This window comes from Doryrhamphus excisus, chromosome 21, assembly GCF_030265055.1.
Source record: "Doryrhamphus excisus isolate RoL2022-K1 chromosome 21, RoL_Dexc_1.0, whole genome shotgun sequence".
Taxonomy (NCBI): domain Eukaryota; kingdom Metazoa; phylum Chordata; class Actinopteri; order Syngnathiformes; family Syngnathidae; genus Doryrhamphus; species Doryrhamphus excisus.
The window spans coordinates 2,015,668-2,038,310 of NC_080486.1; the positions used below are offsets into that span (position 1 = coordinate 2,015,668).

Below are 22,643 nucleotides of genomic sequence, written 5' to 3' on the forward strand. Positions count from 1 at the left end.
ATTTGACCTGAATATTAATTTAGTCAGATTCATGTTTGGACTAATATGAAAATGAATGAAAACGATCCTGGAACAAGACAAGAACCCCTTAATGCAGCAGCTGTAGCATTACACCACCAGGGACCAACAAATTGCTCAAATTATTTTTAGTGCAAAATAAGAAATCAACAGCATTACAAAAATAAAAATCGAACCCCTCACTCATTGCCCCTTAAAGGCAACAGCTGTACCATTACACCAGCTGTACCATTACACCACAAGGGACTGACAAACTGTTCAATAAACATTTAGTGCGAAATAAATGAACAGAGAGGTGGGATTAAACTCCTTCACTGCTTTTAAAAAATGTGGCAGCTGTACCATTACACCACAAGGGACTGACAAATTGTTCAATAAGCATTTTGTGTGAAATAAATGAACAGAGAGGTGGGATTAAACTCCTTGACTGCCTTTAAAATGTGGCAGCTGTACCATTACACCCCTCCCCGCTGCCTTAAAAGAATAAGTCTACACCAAAATCAACATGAGGAGATTCTGGACTTGACCCCTCTTCTTGAAGTCCAAGAACACAAACCAAAGCAAAGGCGGCCCACATTCTCTGTTGACCCTCTTTGTCTTGGACGAGGCCCTGCCAGTCTCCTTACGGGGGCCCAGCAGGGACATCAGACGAGCGGCGGGCCAACATCAGCATCATCAGAGCTGGGAAAGCGAGACCCTAATCAGATGGGCTTCCCTCCTCCTCTTTTTTTTTTTAATTTTGGTCAACAAGTTCATTATAGCTTTGATGCTACTCATGATGCATTGCAGCGTATTTCACGCCATCGTAAAAATCTCAAACATCAAGCCAGTCCACTTACTAAAACAAATATTCTATCCAGGTTGATAGAAGAGTTATTGTGGTCTAATGAAGCCTTTAGTCACGCCTGCAGTACAATAAGCACACAATTCATTTGGATCAGATTGCCCACAATGTTTATCTTAACATTTAACATCATCAAATCATTAATTGTTTTCTTTAAAAATGCAATATTTATATATTTTAGAACATTGTGATAGTTTTATTTTATATGTAACCCGTGTTACAGCATCATTTTGGATAAACACTGCCCTCTAGTGGTAATTCATAAAGCTACTGGTGCTTGTTGAATGGCTAACACCGCCCTCTGCTGGTCATACTTTACTACTGCAGTCTTTAATAGCACAAACGTTAAAAGACAATTCAATTTTGGAACTTAAGTAGTTAATACAGTGTAGAAGAAGTGTAGAAGTACAGTAACTCAGCATTTTCGCCATTTTTTTTGTCTTATCCGCCGGTGACCTTTTACTCTTGCGTTCACCCCAACCCTTATTTAGCAGATAAGGCTAGCCAAAAAAAAAAGATTTAAAAAAAGTGTTGTTCTGGAGCACTTATGCGTGTGCAGGATCTGGCATGGCCGATGCTTTCTGCAGGGTTCATGGGGTTGAACGGGGGGGGGGGGGGGGGGGGGGGGCAGCGAATGGAGTGTGACTGTGTGCGCCAGATAAAAGACTCTTTAATTGATGCATGCTACATCATGCATTACACTGCATTACAGTTGCCACTCAAAAGGTGAACACGCAGATTGTTCCAATGCTGAGTGGACTTTTTCCCACGGGAAACAGCGTCAAACTGTCACAGACTAATAAGAGAAACTAAACTGAAGTTGTCAAGCATCAAAATACTATAAATTGTATTCAATTTCCCTTATTTAATAAAGCAAATGTCATTACCACATTTAACCTCTTCGCTTTGGAGTCATTGGTGCCCTCTTGTGGTACTATTTGGAATAACATCATAAAACGCATGATGGCTCCTCACATTTTTCACAAAACAAATTGTATTCATGGAATAATATATAAAAACAAACATTTCTAAATGATTGATATATGATTTGTAGATTTAATTATTTACAGCATATTTTTTATTTCTTATCTATGATGTATTATATAAATATCCAAATATAATTATATAGATTTTAAATGATAATTTATTTAAAAATATTTTAAAAAATTTATAATATGACTTAATTCTATTACATTGTGATATCAATTTATGACATTTGAATACATGTGTAATGTTGTATTGTCCTGATAAACGTTTATATTTTCATATATTATATGAATTGCTATGATTTGCTGTAATGCACCTCCATAGGCATAAAATGTTTATTTTTTGGTATAACAATAAAATAATTGAGAGTCACTTGCCTTACTGGGCTATAATTAGCATGATTATAAAACTAATATATGTATTATAATAATCTCCCAGTATTGCCACATCATTCATTAAAAAGTCCAATATTTGTAACCAAATAATTAAATACTTATATGTAAGAATAGCATTAATAGCGTCACATTTGATTTAAAATATTGTTTGTAGCACAATATGAGTTTAAATGCTTGTGTATGATTCAGATGTGAGTTATTAAAAGTTTAAAAGATATGAAAGGCAGCAGGCAGCAGGGGAGTGGGCTGGAGGGGGCGTGGCCAGAGGGGGCGTGGCCAGAGGCGGCGCAGTGAAGCCAGCTGAGTTGAGGATAAAATGTTGGTCAAGAGATGCTTTGGTGCAAAAGTGAGGACACGTTGGGTCTTTGGGTCACACTGGAGTCCATCTGAACCCTGCAGAACTCAGACCTGAAGGATTTAGTCTTTGTGGACTTTGGATTTCCCTGAGTGGACGACACTTGAATCCATTGAAGGTAAATGAAACCCAAGTTGAAATGATTTTTTAGAAGATTTAGCCAGTTATTTAGCATTATCATATGCACATTAGCTAGCTAGCTTTGGTTAGTGTTTATTTTCATTACTGTAACAAAGTATGCTAACTTGGCTAATTCTCTGGAGTTTGAGACTGAAGCATACCGGGTTCATCCAAGTAGAAACATCCCTTATAGCCTGCATACAAATCCTGACGCCCCCCCCCCCCGTCTCTCCATCCTAACTGGCTTCCCGCTGCGCCTCACATCCATCCCGCCTGACATTTTCCTTCCCCCCACCTCGGTGCTGATGGTAAAAGATGAGACTTTCATCGGCAAAGCGGCCTGAAGGGATGTCCCTGCTGCTCCTGCTATTGCTCACCCAGAGGACCGTTTCCATGGCGATGCATCCCAACGCCACGGGTTGGCAGCACATCCTGGACAAGTACCTGGACGAGGACGGCGACTGGTGGCAGGCCAAGCAGCGGGGAAGGCGGGCCATCACCGACACCGACGCTCAGCTCATATTGGACCTTCACAATAAACTCCGAGGTCAGGTGTACCCCCCCGCATCCAACATGGAGTACATGGTGAGTGGATGCCGCCGGGTGCCCATAGTCTCTTCCTTAATAGAAGTGGTCCGGATATACTAAATAATGTTGATTAGTCGAGCATATTTATAATCACTGCCAATACATGGCTACCAATTCTCAGGGCTGCCCTCAGTCTCCTTTTCAATAAAATTGGTCGCGATAGAAATACCCAGTTCCTAATTGTTATAAATACATGGCTAGAGATACTGCCTTAACAGTATGAGACTCCACAGTCTCCACTTGGCTGCAGGGGTCCATTTCCTTGCTGCCCTCAGTCTCCTTTTCAATAAATGTGGTCAATATATACATAAATAACGGCATGCTAATTGGTCGAGTATGTTGCTGTTGATACGCAAATCAAAATAGTGTCCGAGCAGTATTATACTCCATAGTCTCCACTTAGAAGCGGTTTCCTTGCTGCCCTCAGTCTCCTTTTCAATAAATGTGGTCAAGATATACATAAATAACGGCATGCTAATTGGTAGAGTATGTTGCTGCTGATACACAGATCAAGATAGTGTCCGAGCAGTATTATACTCCATATTCCCCTTGCTGCCCTCAGTCTCCCATTGAATGAAACTGGTAAATACGCAACTAGTCCGTTTGTAATTGGTCAAGCATGTTTGTTGTTGTTGCTGGTTGCTAGAAATACTGCCTTAGCTGTCTTGGAGTCCACAATCTCCACTTTGCTGTCTCATTGCCCTCAGTCTCCTCTGGATATGACGCAAGTACAGCAGTTGTTCTCCGTTTGTGTTCGGACCGATGCGTTTCTGAAGCGCCATCAGCGCCAGGTACGGCGCAGTGGAAAAGCGGCATTATAAATGCCCCCCGTCTGAACTCGTTAAGTGTACTTGTGGGCCGTGCGGCGCGGCGACAGCCACCAGAGCAGCTGGCACTGGTCCCACTAAGCACCTCGACACATGTTAGTCCCCACACATGTGACTTTGGTTGTTTTTTCTCATGATGGCCCGACGTCCGTCCTGCTCTGAGATTTGTTTGACTTTAACCTCTCGGTCCTCACGTGTGCGCACTGCGCCGCCAGATCACTTTTCACCATGCAATTAGAATCAAGAGCGCGGCACCCCGGCTTGTTTTACCAGCTGTCTCACCCCAACGCACACACAAACCCACACAAACCCACACACACACACCTCCGCAAAGTCAAGTGCTCCACGCTCGGCCATCTGGAACGCTTGCAAACAGACTACATGTGTAGCCGCCGCCTGACCGCCATTGGGAATGGCCACCAACGGGATCGGCGCCGTTAAAAATCAATACAGCGTCCAGAAAGTAATGACGTCTTTTTTTTTTTTTTTTTTCCCTTAAAGAGCCACAGAACAAAAGGCGGTATTATTCCACAGTGAAGGCAAATAAACAGTTCCTGCTGGGGGCAATTGCTGGACTATGTAATTGTATAATTGAGAGTTTGGATTAAAGTACCACGTACGTGTGTGTGTGTGTGTGTGTGTGTGAGGGAATTGGGCTTGGCAGGCCTCCGGTTGAGGCACACTCATGTGGAGAAATGCTGAGCCAGCAGCAGCCAGCCGTGCACGGCTCCTTTCTACTGTCTCCTGTTACAGTTGCCTGTTTTTTTCTTTCCCTTTCATTTCTTTTTTACCATTCAGGGGCACCCGGGGGTGAAATATGGGGAGGCATGCAACAAGAGGACGTGAGGTTAGAAGCAGAGTTGGCGAGGAATAAGTCAACAAAAACAGAGGTCTAAAGACGATATACAGGGATTTGAAACTGAAAGGAGAGACGCTTTCCAAAGAACTGGAAGGCAGATGGGGAAGGTCGAATAATCAAGGGAGGGGGGGAAAAAAAACAATCAGCCATATTTGGGAGAAGCGGAGAATAAATCTGAGGATAGAAATACTTGGAATTGTCTGCAGTTTCTGCCGGGACACAACAGATTTTGCATTTTTGTTTTTTCATTCATGCTTGGCAACTTCATAACTTCGTAAAATCAATGACTAATTCCTCGTTTATCGTAGTTAATCGGTCGGGTCATACATTTTTTGGGTCATTTTCTGCCAAAGAACTACATTCTTGGTGTAGTGACACCTCGCCACACCACCGCTAGCCGGCGACATTAGCTTTCAGCTCATCATATAAACCGTACAGTCTCCAATGTACTGAGGGAGTCGTTTGGGGGTCGTTTATTTTGAAAAGTGACCTAATTGTCCGGCCGGCCGGCGGGTCCGTCCGTGTCTCGGTGCGTCACAGCCATCAGGTCTGCTAAATAAAACCCACGAGCTAACTTAAGCTAAGGTGATTAAAAAACGTCTCTGGAGAGTTTCCTTAAAAAGACCCAACAATAACGAGCGGGAGAGTCAAACGGTGCCAACATAAAGAATCACATTTGAAAAGAATAACACCGCAAGTTTTACTTAAATGGCGGGTGATTCACAAGCTCAGAGCGTGTTCTGGATCAGGGGTTTTTCAAAATATGAGGTGCAGCGGCTTGACAAAAATAAAGAAAAACAACTTATGTTGAAACCTAATTTAATTTACTTTACATAACATGACTATTTCTGCACATATGACTTCTTTTGGGTCTTTTAGTGAGCCCCCGCCTGGACGACACACTCATGCATGCGAATGCAAACCCAAACATCCGACACACACACACACACACACACACACACACACACACACACACACTGTACATGTCCATCAGCTGCCGTGTTATCGTCTGCCTTTGTGTTAAAGCGGAACCCGGCTGACCCTCTGTGGTGATAACCTCCGAGACACTTAAGATAACATCTATTCAAATCACCCCCATTTCCTCCTCCCTGCCCCCCAATCGCTCTCTCTTATCCCCGTGGCTTTGTTCCCATTCTGTCATTATACAACACGGAAAGCGGGAAAAAAAACATTCTTCTCGAAAAGCAAGAGTCCAGAGCAATCCGCAAAAATGCGTTTACACCAAAATTATCGTTTTAAGTTTCACTTTCTGACCATATTTCCAAAATAGAAACATTTCCACTGGTCCTGCCTGTTGCCTAGCCGTGTCCCGAATATTGGGTCCCTAATAAACTGGTCAGTCAGACTTTGTCAGCTACATTGCCACAGTTACACACAATGGTAGCCATTATGTCATTGTATGGTCATATCACCTAGTACTTCGGTACGTGACAAAAATAAAATAAAAAAAAAAACAAAAAAACTATATTAGGAAAGCAGGAAGTGAACAAATGTAACAGTTACTGATTGTAAAAGTACCAGATGGAGGGGTAGGATTTAATAAGCTTTGCTTCTTCCTACTCCTTTTTGGACATGTGGAACTGGGAACTGATTATGTGATGCATTCAATTGTAATCTAATGCATGTTCAAATGAAATAAATCCATTATCATTACAATGTTACACACTATAAACAACACACAATGGAGATCTTTCTCGGGATGTAACATACAGTACGTGGTGGTTCTTTGATTCTTGATATGATAGTAGTGATGCTAGCTTGGAAGTACAGGTACTGGTTGGTACAGGTATTAAATATGCTTTAAATTGGAGGTGTACTGAGGGTTAATGGAGTCATGTCACCGTAAACAAACAGTGTGTCTACAGGTAAACGCGGTGATATTGGACATGGGTCACGTTAAAGTGGAAATCCAAATAAAATCCCAATCAAGAGCAAATCCCGCCAATGATAACGTGTGTGTAATCCTTCAGCCTGCAGCGCTGGGCTGGATCAGCGTAGGAAGACTCCACCCTGGCTTCAAACTCCCTCCGTTTCCAGAAACAATTACCCAAAATGCCAAGTTTCCAAACCAGTAGTCTGAATTACGACGATTACCAACGCTGAAGTGGACTGTATGAAAAAGAAATGGGTCATGTTTAGCACTTCGCTTCTAAATACCTCCCCCGGTTTTCTACATGCCTAATTGCACATGGAACAGGAAACCCAACACGTGCAGAGGAAGTGCCTCCATACCCTTTGGAATGTAACAACCGCATGAGCGAGAAAGGGGAGGGGCTTGCTGCAAATGAAGTGGCAAGTGAAATAAACAATGGCGGGTGCGTGGCGCTGAGAGACTTACGTGGCAAAAGGTGTCGCCGTGAGGACTTATGATTCTTAACAATGTGGGGTACCCCCCAGGGGTAGGGGCCATGGGGGCGTGGGGGTTTCATTTGAATGCAGACCTACCAATTTATAGTACTCCACATGTAATTTGACTCTTGAATATGCTTATATGCTCTACATGTTGCATTTTCCCGGTTTCAAGTTCAGTCTGTACAGTACAGTACGGGGGGGGGGGCGCTGCATTAAAAATAATTTGACAGGCATGTTCAATGACATCATCCAACATTGGCATAAACATGACATCACTTCTGTGTTTAGTAATCTGGGTGTAAATGTGATATAGGGGTGTTATTTTATGTAGAGGGCTCTAATAATGTTAAAAACTCTATCAAAAAGGTCCCAAACAGTTTTTTTATGCTCCAACTACATACATATTCCATGAATATTCCAAGAGAGGAATCCTACTTTGCATAAATTGATTCATCACGGTCAGGTCTGGAATATGGTGTTATTCCAAATAGGGATATGGAAGCACATGGAAGGTACAGTGAAGGATGTTTGGGGGTTATTTTAGTCCTGCTCTTGGACCAGATTCCAGTAAGAAGCCAGCCTTAGCTTCCAGGTTCCAAAAAGGTGTGAAAATGTGGAAACCTGTCACACCTCCACCGATTTAAGCTGACACACGAACAGGCTTAATCGACTCTTCCGGAAAGGAGGTTAAGAGATTGAAGGTGAGCGTGAAGGTGTGCCATTAAAATGCAACATATGGTGTCCTTCAGAGGAAATGGCGTACAGCTGGTGTCGGTGTAGCTTTTTCTATGGCGGAATATAGGTCAGTGTGGCGGGAGGACACTTTTAGTGTTCCCACTAAAGCCTCAAAACGGGAACACGATTCTTCAGAGTCACCGCAGGGTCAATTTTTACCGCAAACATATGGAAAGTATTACTTATATGCATTTTTAGTGCATATTACGAGAAGTAGTCATGACCAAGTCCAATGTATTTTTGCAGCATGATTACTTCAGGGCAAATACTTGCAATGTGTCTAATAACGCTTCTGTTTCTGTGCCGACTCGCTTTGTTCAGGAATGGGACACGGAGTTGGAGCGCACGGCAGAGGAGTGGGCCGAGACCTGTCTGTGGGAGCACGGTCCTGCAGGTTTACTGCCACAGATCGGGCAGAATCTGGGCGCTCACTGGGGGAGGTATTTGAATTTTTTTTTTTTAAGACAATAAACATGCAGGACCTGCTGCTCGTTGAGAAGAGCAATGCAAAATTCTACAGTGAGACCTCAGAACTGAACTTATATAAGTTGTGATATATGTAATATTCTACACTGCTCACTAGGTGTCAGTAATGTTAACCGATGACACACAAGCACCAGCATTCATTGCCGGAATAACAAATTTAATTGCAGGTTTGAACACAATAATCCCTAACATGGGCTATACAGTTAACCCACACCGAGCTAAAACTCAACTCTGAACCCCTGACATCACTTCCTGTATGCCCCCCGACACACACTTAGCATAGGAACACATTTACAGAAACACACACTAGTCATATTATGTTTACTATATTAGGTAATAGGGGTTTACAGGTTACTATAGGGGTGTTATATTAGGCCCAGAAGGCTCTAATGTTAAAAAAAAGTATTCAGAAAGTTTTAAACAACTTTTCTATTCTTTACTACAAAAACAATCAATACTTCACACAAATTCACTTATCACATATGAAAATAAATGGCCGACCTCACCCGCCATGCTGTTCAAACAGCAAATTAGACGTGCACGCCAAGTAGAATAATGCAACAGCAGCACTATATAGATTATAAGACACGATTACAATTAATATATACACTAATCTCTTTATTGAATCACAAGCAAAATAGCACAATTTGGCTTTAATGCAAAGCCAGTATTGATTATGATCATGTGAACAATGCCGTGTCCGATCTCTGCAGGTATCGGCCCCCCACCTTCCATGTTCAAGCCTGGTACGATGAAGTGAGGGACTACTCCTACCCCTACCCTCAGGAGTGCAACCCCTACTGCCCATTACGATGCTCTGGCCCCGTCTGCACGCATTACACCCAGGTAAAACCATCAAAAGCATCGCTTCAGTGGGTATTTTTTTAATATATTCACCTAATAGTTGGTGTTTTGTAGCTGGTATGGGCCACCAGCAGTCGCGTTGGCTGTGCCGTCAACTTGTGCTACAATATGAACGTGTGGGGGCAGATCTGGGCCAAAGCCGTGTATCTGGTGTGCAACTATTCACCAAAGTAAGTCCATCATATTTACTCATAATATTACCATGTTATTCTCCTAATTATGATTTTATTCCCATATTATTTTGACTTTTGTTCCCTATATTATAACTTCCCCAATGATGTATTTTCTTATTAGAAATAAAAAAAATTATGTGCTACTAAAATTACTTTTTTTTTCTTTAAAATGTTATTATTCCTCATATTAATTACTATTCCTGTAAAATTACTGCAGATTTTTCCCCATTTATGCAGTCAAATTACAACTTTAGAATGTGCCGCAGGCCAATAAAAAACAGCCACGTGCTGCAATAGACCCCCAGTCCGCACTTTGAACACCACTGGCATATCTAGCGACAATCGCACACATTTCACTTCATTCACTGGTCTGAATTTCCTATAGGTGGCAATAATGTGTATTATTATTAAGTGGGTGCCATCTCCCCCAAAAGGAGTTGTTCACCACAGCGCCATCTGCTGGATCTGGGGTGTCATGTCCCCCATTTGTCCCCAATGCAAGCAGACTAAGAGTGCATATTTGTGTCCTAAACAGGGGTAACTGGTTGGGCTACGCGCCCTACAAACACGGGACCCCCTGTTCCGCGTGCCCTCCCAGCTACGGAGGCGGCTGCAAGGACAACCTGTGCTACAAAGGTACGTGTACCCCCCCAAAATGAAAGTGACCAAAAGGTTTGCTTGTTATTGATGACATTTACTCTAAAAGGTGGCTACACCAACCCCCCGCCAGAGGAAAGAGAAGAAAACAACTTTATTGAGCCCGAGCAAGTCCGTACCACACAGCAGATCCGGCCCCGGGTTTCCAGACCTGAGACTCCCAGTCTTCCTGCCCCCGCCCCCACCAAGCCCCCCACAGAGCTGCTGCCAAAGAATGAAGTGGTCAACACACAGCAGATGTGTAAGCTGCCATTTGAATGTTTATTCTGGGTCTAGTTTCTTTACAAAAAAAAATATGGGGCGGTGAAATATTGTAAAAAAAAAAAAAAATTGGGTCAACAGCACATATGAATGGCTGCTTTTTTACTGCTGACAAAGCAATAATGGCAAACAAACTTGGTCTTGACCGGAAATGTTATTCTTGTAATGAATCCTAAATAGCCTTGATGTTCTGTAGTCTTTATCTGTCATCTCCCTGACTCGCCCTGACAGTCTCGCTGAGCAGGGAGAGGAAGCTCCATTTGATTCCCACTGTGTTTGCTTTTGGCCGGCCCGGAGGGGAGAGAGAGGCTTGCTGTGGTTTTTAAATGGCTTCCTCTCAGCGGTCCAGAGGCCTGCAAGCTGACACGCATCCTCCATCCACCCTTTTTTTTGGTCTTGCTAGGAGTTTTGAACAATTGCCACATGACTAGAACAATTTCCATAACAACAAACTACATGTGTTTGTCCTTGAAAGGTCATTGGCTTTTACTGTGTTGCAGCTCAGCTGGTGACGTGTGACACAAAGCTTCGAGATCAGTGCAAAGGAACCACCTGCAACAGGTAACGTGAAAACCAGAATGACGCTCAGTAAAGCGTAGATCTCCGCCAAAGTACACAGTCTTGGTTCATTCACTCAATTTTAATGACAGACATCGTTTATCGCCATTATCTGGTACCAGACCTGACCATGACCAGGGATTTCTTATTTCTAAATAAAGTACTTTTATCGCTGTAGCATAAAAAAAATCTGACCTTTGAAATGACATAATTAGAGCCCTCAAGACATAAAATAGCAACCCTATATTCACATTTACACTCATATTACCCAATATGGTCGACATAAAACACAAAAGTGTGAGTGGGCGATGGACAGAAAGTGACGTGTGGGCTTCAGAGTTGAGTTTTAGCTTGCCGTGGGTTCCGGCCGCAACGGTTGCCAGTGCTAGTGGAATGTCGATGCCCGTTGTCGGATCATTCAAACCCGCAAAATAACCGGCACCGGCTTTGATTGCCAAACAATCAAAGGCACAGGTCCAGTACTTCAAACAGAACCAGGACTGTGGGGCGGCCGTCTGCCTCGTCTAGACGGAAAGCTGTTATATAGGAGATAATTTTGCCCGTGCCATATTTAGATGCCTTCCTTAAAATCCTCACATTTATCAACCAGGAAGTGAATGGACTCCTTCATCTTCCTTGAGCCATGCCTCAGTTGTCACAATTATTATTACTTTTATTGGTAAAAAATTACTTTTAATAAAAAAAAAAAAAAATTCCATTCTTGATTCTGTGTTACCCCGCAGGTACGAGTGCCCGGCCGGATGCTTAGACGCGACAGGAAAAGTGGTCGGGACGGTTTACTACGAAATGGTGAGTGAACACGTTGCCGTAGATTGCTTCAACCACATAACAACTCAACCAGCTGACATTTGACGTGTGCGTCCCGTTCTTCTCTTATTGTGCACGCGTGACGGCGTTTCTGCAGCAATCCAGCGTGTGCCGGGCCGGCCTACACGCCGGCGTCATCGACAATGACGGAGGGTGGATGGATGTCTCAAGACAAGGGAGGAAGGACTTTTTCATCAAGTCCAACAAAAATGGAGTTCAGTCGCTGGGGTGAGACCGCACTTTGAATTCATAGTGTGGAACCAGAACCGGAAATAGCTGCAGCCGTACTATATTCCCAATAAAATGTATTTTTGTCATGATTTGTGGGTGTTAGGAAAAGATTAAGCGGATTTATATTAACTTCTATGGGAATAATTGCCCCGGTTTTTGAATGTTTTGAGGTTCCACTGTACTGGAGAGCATTGTTCTCATCCATTGTTCCTTAACTTGTCTTGTTCGGGAGTCGGTAGATTGACGATAAAATAAGCCTTTTAGTCCCAAAAGGGAAAATTCCAGATTTACAGCAGCAGGAGGAGTACAGAAGCACATCAGAGCAAGTTATAAACACTATTTACAGATGTGTAATGTTGATCAAGCCACAGATTTATTGCACAGTTATTGCACGGTTATTGCACAGCAGTTGATATTACGGAGTCTGACAGCTGCACGAAGGAATTGGATGTACACCATTTGGGAATAATTGCCACGAACCCCATTAGGTTTCATGGAAACCAGTTGGGCAGTTTCCCCAATACTTAGCGTGGATAGCGGTGGTAAATACAAGCAAAGTATGTGATGTAATGCAATGTTTCTCTTCGGACAGGAAATATCAGAGCGCTAATTCATTCACAGTCTCCAGAGTAGCAGGTAATTTGCACGTTTTTTTTTCCCCCAAATGAAAAGTGCGTTGCTGCTGTTTGCTTACGGATTGCTGTGCTCCCTTGCAGTCAAAGCAATCACATGCGAGATAACAGTCGCGCAACTGTGTCCGTACCAACGGCCTGCCAAGCACTGCCCCAGGTAGTACCCTGCGTGGGCGCCCCCCCAAGTGGAAATATAGCCATCACTCATTGCACGTGTGTCCATTATTTTAATTTATGTTGGATGGAATTATACTTGATCATCAAGATACTTAATGATTATCTATTATAAATAGGCTTGGGTGTCCAGGCATGTGAGTCTGCCCTTCATTGTCTCTGAAACTCCTGTTTCTATGTTCTCTTATTAGGTTATACTGCCCAAGGAACTGTTTAGAAGAGAACCCAAACATATCCAGAGTCATCGGCACCAACATATACTCCGATGTGAGTATTTTGTTTCATATGATCGAGAATGAAAAGACGGAATTATAAATTGTTCTGTGTCGCTCCTGTAGAAATCAAGTATTTGTCGGGCGGCGGTCCACGCCGGGGTCATTCGGAACGTCGCAGGTGGTTACATCGACGTGATGCCGGTAGACAAGCGGAAACTCTACATAGCGTCCAATCAAAATGGCGTCATCTCAGAAAGGTGATTGTTTATCTTGTGATATTTTAACACGAGTAGTCGGCTCACGGCTTTCATAGGGTTGGCAAAGGAGCAGGAACTAGTGGCGCTCAGGTTTTGCTCTTTTGTGGGTTTGATCGTTTCAAGATGGAGGCAGCTCAGGATGATGGTTTTCCTATGGGAGGGTGATAAGCATGCCTCTTCAAATCATTTCTCCAGAAAAAGTGCATCAAGTGCATGGAGGGAAATATCCCGGGATTTAAAATGAACCCCAATATCACCTCCTTCCCTGCATAGTCGTGCCCTCATGTTACGTGCTGTGGGGTCAGGACCCCCATGAATTGGCGCAAGGCCGGAAAACAGTTCTTATCTCAGGGGTGTCCAAACTTTTTCCACCAAGGGCCACATACTAAAAAAATGAAAGGATGCAAGGTTTTCATTCATTTGTTTTGTACCGCTTAGGGGTAGAGGCGGGGTACACCCTGGACTGGTCGGCAGCCAATCACAGGGCAGGATGCAAGGTTATGAGGTTATATATTTTTCAAACAAATTAAAAAAAAACGCAGATTATTTGCATCAACTTTACTCTTTTTTCACCTTTTTTTTTAAAGCATTCATTCATTTTCTACCGCTTTTTCCTAACGAGGGTCGCGGGGGATGCTGGAGCCTATCCCAGCTGTATATGGGCGAGAGGCGGGGTACACTCTGGACTGGTCGCCAGCCAATGAGGTTATATATTTTTCAAACCAAACAAAAAAAACACGACTTTTTTCGCCTTTTTTTTTTTTTTTGAAAGCAAATGTTTGTAAATTTTATTTTCGGAATTTTATTTTCCATAATATTTCGACTTTATCCCCATAATATTAATTTACCGTTTTACCCAACTTTGTTTCTCATATTACAACCCCTAAAAAAAAAAGTCTCTTTATTTCAACTGCATGCTACTAAAATTACATTTTTCCTCATAATAATGCCCCCCCCCGGGGTTGCATTTTGGACACCGGGAAATCTAAAATGTCCAAAAAGTGAACGTTACATTGTTGTGTCATCATCTCTACCAACATTTGGAGTCTGGTCTTTTCAGGAAAATATCCTCTCTGCTCGTGTCTTTTGTCACCATATTTATCGTGTTTGGCCTGACGTCTGTTAGTATCTCCTATATTTATCTTCCTCCCTCAACCCCCCCCACATCTGAATCCGCCAATGTTTGTGTTTTTTCCCATAAGCGTCTTATCGGTCGGCGTACAAACCTCTACGTGTTTGCATGCTGATGCCACGGACTCATCTTTTTGTTCCATCTCCCCTACCAGTCTTCAGAACCCGGCCGGAGGGAAGGCGTTTCGAGTGTTCGCCGTGATTTGAGTGCCGCCCCCTCCGCCCCCATCACCACCTCACCATCCCACTGAGGGCGGCGTGCCCACACGGACGGCGCTAATCAAAGCCTGTTGTCAAAGTCAACGACTGAAAAACCTTTTCCAGCCTTTGCTACACATGGGCAAGGAGGGGGGGGGGGCGGAGGTCGTCTCCATGACAGCATAAACAAACACTTGCCACATATACGATGAGAAGAAGCTGTCAGGACTCTCATGATATTCTGCCAGCTTCAGTCAAGTGTAAATATATGATAGCAGGAATGCTTTGCCGTATACGTTTTGTACATACTGGATTTGTCCGTTGGGTTTTTGGGAGTTGGACAATATTATTTTTTGGCAAAAAAGCCGATATGGGACGTCACTAATGATAACAAATCTAGATTTGAATTATATAATTTTTTTTATGTACTGTATATAATTTTTTTTAAATGGCAAAATATAATAGCACTTAAGTTGGGTACATTTTTACTGGAACTTATGTCTTTTTGTACTTTTTATTTTGATATGTATGGGCACCACAATTTACTCCATCTATTTTTCTAATGTACCACCTGGGTGTATAAAGAATGCTGCTATACTGTATGTATCTATATATTTACATGATGTTCTCTCTCCCTGCTGGCAGGAAGTACAGTCGCCCTTCAGAGTCTTTTATTCTAATGTTTGACGTTGTTTTGTTGCTTTTGTAGCCCCTCCCCCTTGCTCCCAAAATGTCACATCCGCAACACAGATAAAGACCAACATGATGATGATGGTTATATCTTATGTATAATTCATGGATAAAGCGTACGTATAGCTCTCATCTGTCTGACAATCACGCTGATTTTCACTTGTGTGTCGCAGTCGGTATATTTTCCTACCTCAGCTTATTAGGGAAACTCATTTTGCAATAAAATACTACAACACTCCAATAAATGTTTTTTATGTAACGTGATATTGTTTATTTATTAAATAATGTATAATAAATATGAGATTTAATATAGTTAATAAATTAAATTACAGTCAAACTAACAATTTTGTACAGTAATGCAACATAAATCTGTTTTCCTTGGACTATATGATTCCGCTATCTGTACATTTATTGTGGCGGCTGATGAATAACCCACCATGGGGCCAAATATATTTTGGGGTAATTATATTACTTTTTTTTTTTTTTTTTTTTTTTTTTTTTTTTTTTTAATTCTAGAGTGGATTGCAGAGAGCAGTCAAAAATCACATAATATGTGCAGGTATTTAAATTTGTATTCATTTTTTTTAACATGAAAACAAGTACAAATAAATAAATAACATATAAATCAAACCTAAAAATACATAAATAAAACTTTACATGTAAAACAAAATACCATTAAATTTTGGGGTGATATTTTCATTTTACTACTATTTTTAAAAACTCATTCTGTATGACAGTGGTTCTCAACTGGTGGGTCGGGAGCCAAAAGTGGGCCGTGGATTCAGTGTGGGTGGGTTGCAGACAGCTGGTCAAAAATTACATTAAAATATTTACCAAGTATAAAAAAAATATATTTATTATATTAATATATTAAATATTATATATTAAAATATATAACAAGTATAAAATTAATAAAAATGACTTAAGTTTAAACCATTATATTATGATATATTTTGTCTCCATATTGGGATTAATTGAAATGTGTGCTTTACCATGCAACATAGCAGAAATACAATATTTATATTAGGCCAATCAAATGGAATAAAGGACACAAGTGGAATAACAAAGCATAATTTCCTGCCTTGTTGAACCTTTTGGAGGCAACTAATAACAAAAAAAAACAGGTCCCACGGTTTCCACCTCGGAACGACTGACTCCCACATTCGTCAATATGAATTTTTTTTCCTTTCACGATAAGAGAACCATTAGAAACGCAACTATAGATATCTAATCTTTAGGTAAGCACCATGAAGAACGAGGAGTTGATAAAATGTCTGGGAAGAAATCAAGAAGAAGTCGAGCGGACGTTCACCGCTATCAGCGGTCCCTGAACACATCACGCAACATGGGTCACGGTGCTTTGAAAAAGGTGACAATATGCTCTAAAAGCTCATTGCCAAAACGTCCTTTCACATTAGCGCTGAGCCGCTAGAGAAAGACGGAATATCTTACGAGAATCACTGAAGTGGTCGGCTTGGTGACTTTTTATGAGGACTGTCTGCCGCTCACGTGAACACCCCCCCGGCCCCTCCGGGTGGACCTGACTTCAGCACCTTTTCTCCCCGGCATCTATATGGATTATTCATTCCCGCCCGAGGGAGTGGAAGCTTGTTGACTTTAAATATCCCAGCTTCCCTCTTACGGCATGTCAGTGGGCTTGTCACTCCCGGTTTGCTTCCAAGCAGCAGTGGAGCGAAATGAGCCATCCATATTGGCTGCCACCATATTTATGTCTGACAGTGTTATGATGTCCGGAGGCCTGCCATGCCTCGCGACTCCAGCTGTCAGTCTGCGTTACCCCCCCCGGAGGGGCGCTCCTAAATCATACAAGATGGCCTGCCGTGGCTGACACGCTGCTGAAAACATTTGACATGCAGTTTTACACAAAAACATGGCCGACATCGACAGGAATGACAATAAGCACGCATGCCGTGAAGCAACGTGCCTTCATCGTGGACTCCGCTCGGCCGTCAGCGTATACGTTCGAGTCCAGGGAGAAATGAGAGGCAGATATCACACCCGTGTCAGAAGTCCCACCAGAGTGTGGCGATAGATGGTGCCGAAAGCTTCTGATGAAGACGAGTAAAGAGGAGGAAGATGCTATGGGAAAATACAGGAAACCTAAAACTGCTCTAACCAATCAATTATTCCAATAAATAAAGTACGACATCCACACAAAATACATTTTTATACTACAGGTCTCCCATTATAGATCATACTTTTTTAAAAAAACTTTGTTCATTATTATGCCTTTTCCCCGCATGTTGGACACCACTGATATACAGTATGTACACACTTCAATGACTGGCATATTTGGAGTATTTCGTACAAAATTCGAATGAAGTGGCGTTTGAAATTCAAGCCGAGACGTCCAATTTCTGTCACTTTGGGCAAGGTGGGGTCACTTTGAGCCAGTCAGGCGTGAATGTTTCATCGGAATCAAACACCTACTTCAAAAACACAGCGGCCTCAAATAACTTCATAATTATACGAGTCACCTTGCCAGTCATATTCCCTCCCCCCCAAAAAGCGCCCACTTTGGGAAAACACATTCACAGTGTGGCGATGTGCATGTCATATTTCTGGATCATGGAGGTGCAAAAAAAAAAAAAAAATACCCAAAACCCTTCCCTGTCAAAGTTTATGTTTTGTTCATGTGCCAAAGTAAAGGTCATTACCACTGGCAACCATAACTTCTCACAGAGGTGTTCCCTGAACGCATCGCTGCTATCTGATTCCCATCCAGCCGCAGTGGCACAGACATAGCGCATAAACAAACAGGTGACTAAGCAAAAAGAGAGACATTGCACCCAATTAAAGGCAAATATATGGCGTTCGCATCCACGGCGTACAAATGCGGAGTCTCTTTCCCACAGTCGGCTGCCATGCGCCGCCACTTTTTACCCTGCGAGACGTGCCAGGCGGGAGTAGTGAGGAGGTTATTAATGGCCTCCCTTATTTTAGGCGACAGTCTCCAAACAGTGGTGGCACCATGCGGGCTCACAGCTAGCTGTGGGGGGGGTGAGGGGGTGGGGCTGGTCTTCCATCCCATCTGTCTTTGGGCCGCTCCCGGTTCTAATGGGCCCCTGGTTCTGTCACTTTGAGTCTAATGCATCGGAGTCCTTGCCAAGGCGTGCCGTGATTATTCGAGGCATGAGTCAGCGCTTTTCGACGCGACGCTTGAATTTTGCATCGTTTTTATGGATGAAAATAAAACGACTAGCAAGGCTGCGGGGGTCGCACAGACAAGTTGAGCGAGGCAGAGGAAGCGTATGGAGCGGAACCTTGGTTAGTGTCAATCCGTATCCAAAACGGATGCTAACCGAATAAATTTTTTCCCATAAGAAATAATGTAAATCCAGGAAGCCAAATATGTTACACAAAAGTTTACAAAACACTTCAAATCCATAAAAATGGTGACTGGAAGGGATAAACAAAGACAATGTGGAAGTGAGATCAATTCCTTGCTCCTCCTACTCTTTTTTTGGATAGCATCCAAATTTTGCCACTTCAATACAGGACGCATCTTATGTTAATACGCGTCCATTGAACTGTAATATATATTAATTTTCTCTGATCATGGCACCAAATACAGAAATATTCTGGTGCTTGTCACTGCTGTCCTTCCATAGAGAAAAACAGCATACTTGAGAGCAAAATGCATTGAGGATATTTTTATATTATATTCTGCTGAATGTATAAATTTGACTGGCAAGATGGAGGATTTTTCGCTCAACGTAAGGCGATAAGACTTTTACAACAAAGTACTTTTATTTAATTAGCCCATTATTATTACTACTATCATCATTCTTCTGATCATTGCTACTACTAGTAGTAGGCTAGTATTAGCCTGCTTATTAACTGCTTTTGCCCTATTATATAAAATTTGTCAGATTTTTTTTTAAATTAAAAAAAATAAATAAATAATATCTAATTATTTGGGGGGGCTTAAGAATTTTTTTAAATATGCCTAATGATGCCACTGGTGCATGATAGGCTGTAGAAAATGAGGATATCTTTGCCTGAGGGAGCAGTCATGACGGCGTATGTCATGCTAATGAATTATGATAAAGCTTATGCACACCAATCAATACTCCCGTATGCTAGCGAGTGAGACATCTGAATTCCTGCATCTCTAAGCGAGTCTGGCTGCATTCCTGCTGACCCTCAAAGACACTTCATAACTAATTCATAACTGTGCATGGGGGAGCAGACTGTAAATATTATAATGTAAGCAACCAAGAAATGAGTTTGGACTGGATCGATGCTGTACTGCAGCCTCGCCGTGACAGGGCGTGTTTCTCCGAGTCCGCTGCCAAATGAGCCGGGACCTTTTTGTGTATCCTCCAGATGTGGGTCAGCTGGGATTGTGCAGACGAAATAACAACACAACTGGAGGCCGGGAATGTGGCAGCTACCTTAAACACACCAAGCGGAGCGTAAGAAACAAAAAACGGGCTGAGAACTGGAGCACAGCGCGAGATGCTCGACACAGCAAAAAGTGTGAAGTTACAAATAGAGCGTGGGAACAAGGACAACAAGAGCAGAAAATGGAAGGACCAGTCGTGACACTGCATCTTATGATGCTTGCTTATTTTGGATGAGAGTGAAAGTAATGATTAATCTCAAGCTTATAATGTTTTGATTAATCGAGTAGTCAGTAAGAATCGAGATGGACCGAGTTAGTGGTTTGGTTTGCAACATTCATTCATTTTCTACCGCTTATCTTTACAAGGGGGTGCTGGAGCCTATCCTAACTGTCTTCAGGTGAGAGAGGCGGGCTACACCCTGGACTGGTTGCCAGCCAATCACAGGGCACATATAGACAAACAACCATTCACACTCACATTCATACCTATGGACAATTTTGAGTCGCTAATTAACCTAGCATGTTTTTGGAATGGGGGACCTTTCTAAACATGATTAGAGCCCTCTGGACATGAAATAACACCCCTACAATCACGGCTTTGAATACCTTATATTTGTATTTTAGTTCATTTCGACATTTGTACGCTTCATTCATTCATTCATTTTCTACCTCTTATCCTTACAAGGGTCACGGGGGTGCTGGAGCCTATCCCAGCTGTCTTCAGGCGAGAGAGGCGGGGTACACCCTGGACTGGTGGCCAGCCAATCACAGGGCACATATAGACAAACAACCATTCACACTCACATTCATACCTATGGACAATTTGGAGTCGCTAATTAACCTAGCATGTTTTTTGGAATGGGGGCCCTTTCTAAACATGATTAGAGCCCTCTAGACATGAAATAACATCCCTACAATCACGGCTTTGAATACCTTATATTTGTATTTTAGTTCATTCATTCATTTTCTACCGCTTATCCTCATGAGGGTTACGGGGGTGCTGGAGCCTATCCCAGCTGTCTTCAGGTGAGAGAGGCGGGGTACACCCTGGACTGGTGGCCAGCCAATCACAGGGCACATATAGACAAACAACCATTCACACTCACATTCATACCTATGGACTATTTGGAGTCGCTAATTAACCTAGCATGTTTTTGGAATGTGGGAGGAAACCGGAGTACTCTGAGAAAACCCACGCATGCACGGGGAGAACATGCAAACTCCACACAGAGATGGCCGAGGGTGAGATTGAACCCGGGTTTCCTAGCTGTGAGGTCTGCGTGCTAACCACTCAACCACCGTGCAAAAAAAAAACATTCGAGAGGCTTATATTTTAAAATACAAACAAAAAAAAAAACAATAAATAGAATACCAAATCATCTGTCGATTAACTGGATAACTGATTAATCATTGATTCAATGAGTAATTGATTGGGCACCAAGCAAAACTACTCTGTTGGTGTGCAACAGACAGTCCTTTCTGTCACACAAGTTGTCATATTCATGGCGGGAGCAAAGAGTGCAAAATATAAAGTGCTGCAACAAATCAGGCGCCGGCAATACGCCGCAAAAAACACACACACAAAAAAAAATCACGACGGAGGCTTGCTCCTGCTGGCTGACGTCATCGCTGACCTTTCATGTATTTACAGAGGAGGTTTCAGTTCCACTCCTTTTTTTTTTCCACGTTCACACACGGGCCGTTGTGAGGCCGGCCCGGGAGGTAAAAGAGTCGCTTTGTCCCAAACCTGGACGGTGAGAGCCCAAGCGGAGCGCTTCTGCCAATCCTGAAGAGGAGGCTGCCATTGAGAAAAGTATCACCTGTTTTATATTAAATCTGTCAGATGGAATTAGGCGCCAACGCCGTCAAAATGGTGCCTTTTGGGATAAATCTCAGCAGGATGTGCCAAACGGCAGCAAAGCACCACGAGGGCTGTTCGAAATCAATTAAAAGCAGATTTCATGACCACTTAGAGGCCTCCAGAACCTTTTGGTTGCTTTGGACGCCGCCATTGTAGATCCTCTTTCCCATTTGTTGCTCTTAAGCGTTTGCTGAAGGAACGACAGAGCAAAGGACTAAAACGGAGGTGTAGTGGAGCCCTGCGAGCTAACCCTAATAATGGCAATGTCAATATGAAATTATGAGGTACCAGTCTTGGCAGGAGGGGCCATGTGGTGGCACTGAAAGAGTTTTTTTTAATTAAGATAGAAGCATGTCATTAATGATGTGTGCAGTGATGAAAACGTACAAAAACAAGTTTTCATGTGACATCATGCGAGTTGCTGTTCCACCAGCACTTTGACAATATACTACACTGGTCAGAAGTGAGGTTATATTAGGAGCTGTCAAAGCACTCCATCTATCAGCGCAGACAATGTTGCCCTCTACAGGGCATACATGTTAGTCATGCTTGGTCTCATATTGCTTTTTTTGAGAGAGAGAAAAAGCTGAAGCACAGAGTGAATAATTATGCACCAATGAGAAGTAGAAGCAAACTACATTGTAAAGATACCCATTCACCGCCTCTTAAAATGGCAGCATCTGTGCAGATTTTTTTTATGAGAAACCTGGCAAGCGTTGAGGCTTGTGGATCATTATGGAAGGAAACTTTCAGAAAAAAAAAATCTTGAACAAGAATAGCTTTAAGTAGCAAGCATACAATAGCCTAATAATCCGAAATTTAGATCAACACCAAATTGTACACTTCCAGAAACACACAACTCTTGTACAGTATATGCCGGATTTGTGCATTGTTCTTATTTCATATAAGGGAAAAGCCATCTGATGATCCAGCAATTTTGGGCGTGGACAATAACAA

General features: G+C 42.5%; 1 protein-coding gene and 1 long non-coding RNA gene across 3 annotated transcripts in view; one reads left to right on the forward strand and one right to left on the reverse strand.

Moving 5' to 3' along the window:
- LOC131108463 (uncharacterized) overlaps positions 1–22,643 on the reverse strand; it is a 55,894-nt gene that overhangs the window by 31,133 nt on the left and 2,118 nt on the right. The window lies entirely within an intron of this gene.
- crispld1a (cysteine-rich secretory protein LCCL domain containing 1a) lies at positions 2,602–15,689 on the forward strand. Its single transcript, XM_058059407.1, has 15 exons — positions 2,602–2,717; positions 3,035–3,304; positions 8,423–8,541; positions 9,301–9,433; positions 9,506–9,621; positions 10,160–10,260; positions 10,331–10,522; positions 11,043–11,103; positions 11,844–11,910; positions 12,026–12,156; positions 12,752–12,795; positions 12,876–12,948; positions 13,157–13,232; positions 13,304–13,437; positions 14,724–15,689. The coding sequence occupies exons 2-15, from the start codon at positions 3,035–3,037 to the stop codon at positions 14,773–14,775; spliced, it is 1,569 nt and encodes a 522-aa protein (XP_057915390.1). The 5' UTR covers positions 2,602–2,717; the 3' UTR covers positions 14,776–15,689.

Coding starts and splice junctions, on each gene's coding strand:
- crispld1a (XM_058059407.1), top strand. CDS start 3,035: ATGAGACTTTCATCGGCAAAGCGGCCTGAAGGGATGTCCCTGCTGCTC. Junction 3,305..8,422: donor CATCCAACATGGAGTACATG/GTGAGTGGATGC, acceptor CGCTTTGTTCAG/GAATGGGACACGGAGTTGGA. Junction 11,911..12,025: donor GGACGGTTTACTACGAAATG/GTGAGTGAACAC, acceptor GCGTTTCTGCAG/CAATCCAGCGTGTGCCGGGC.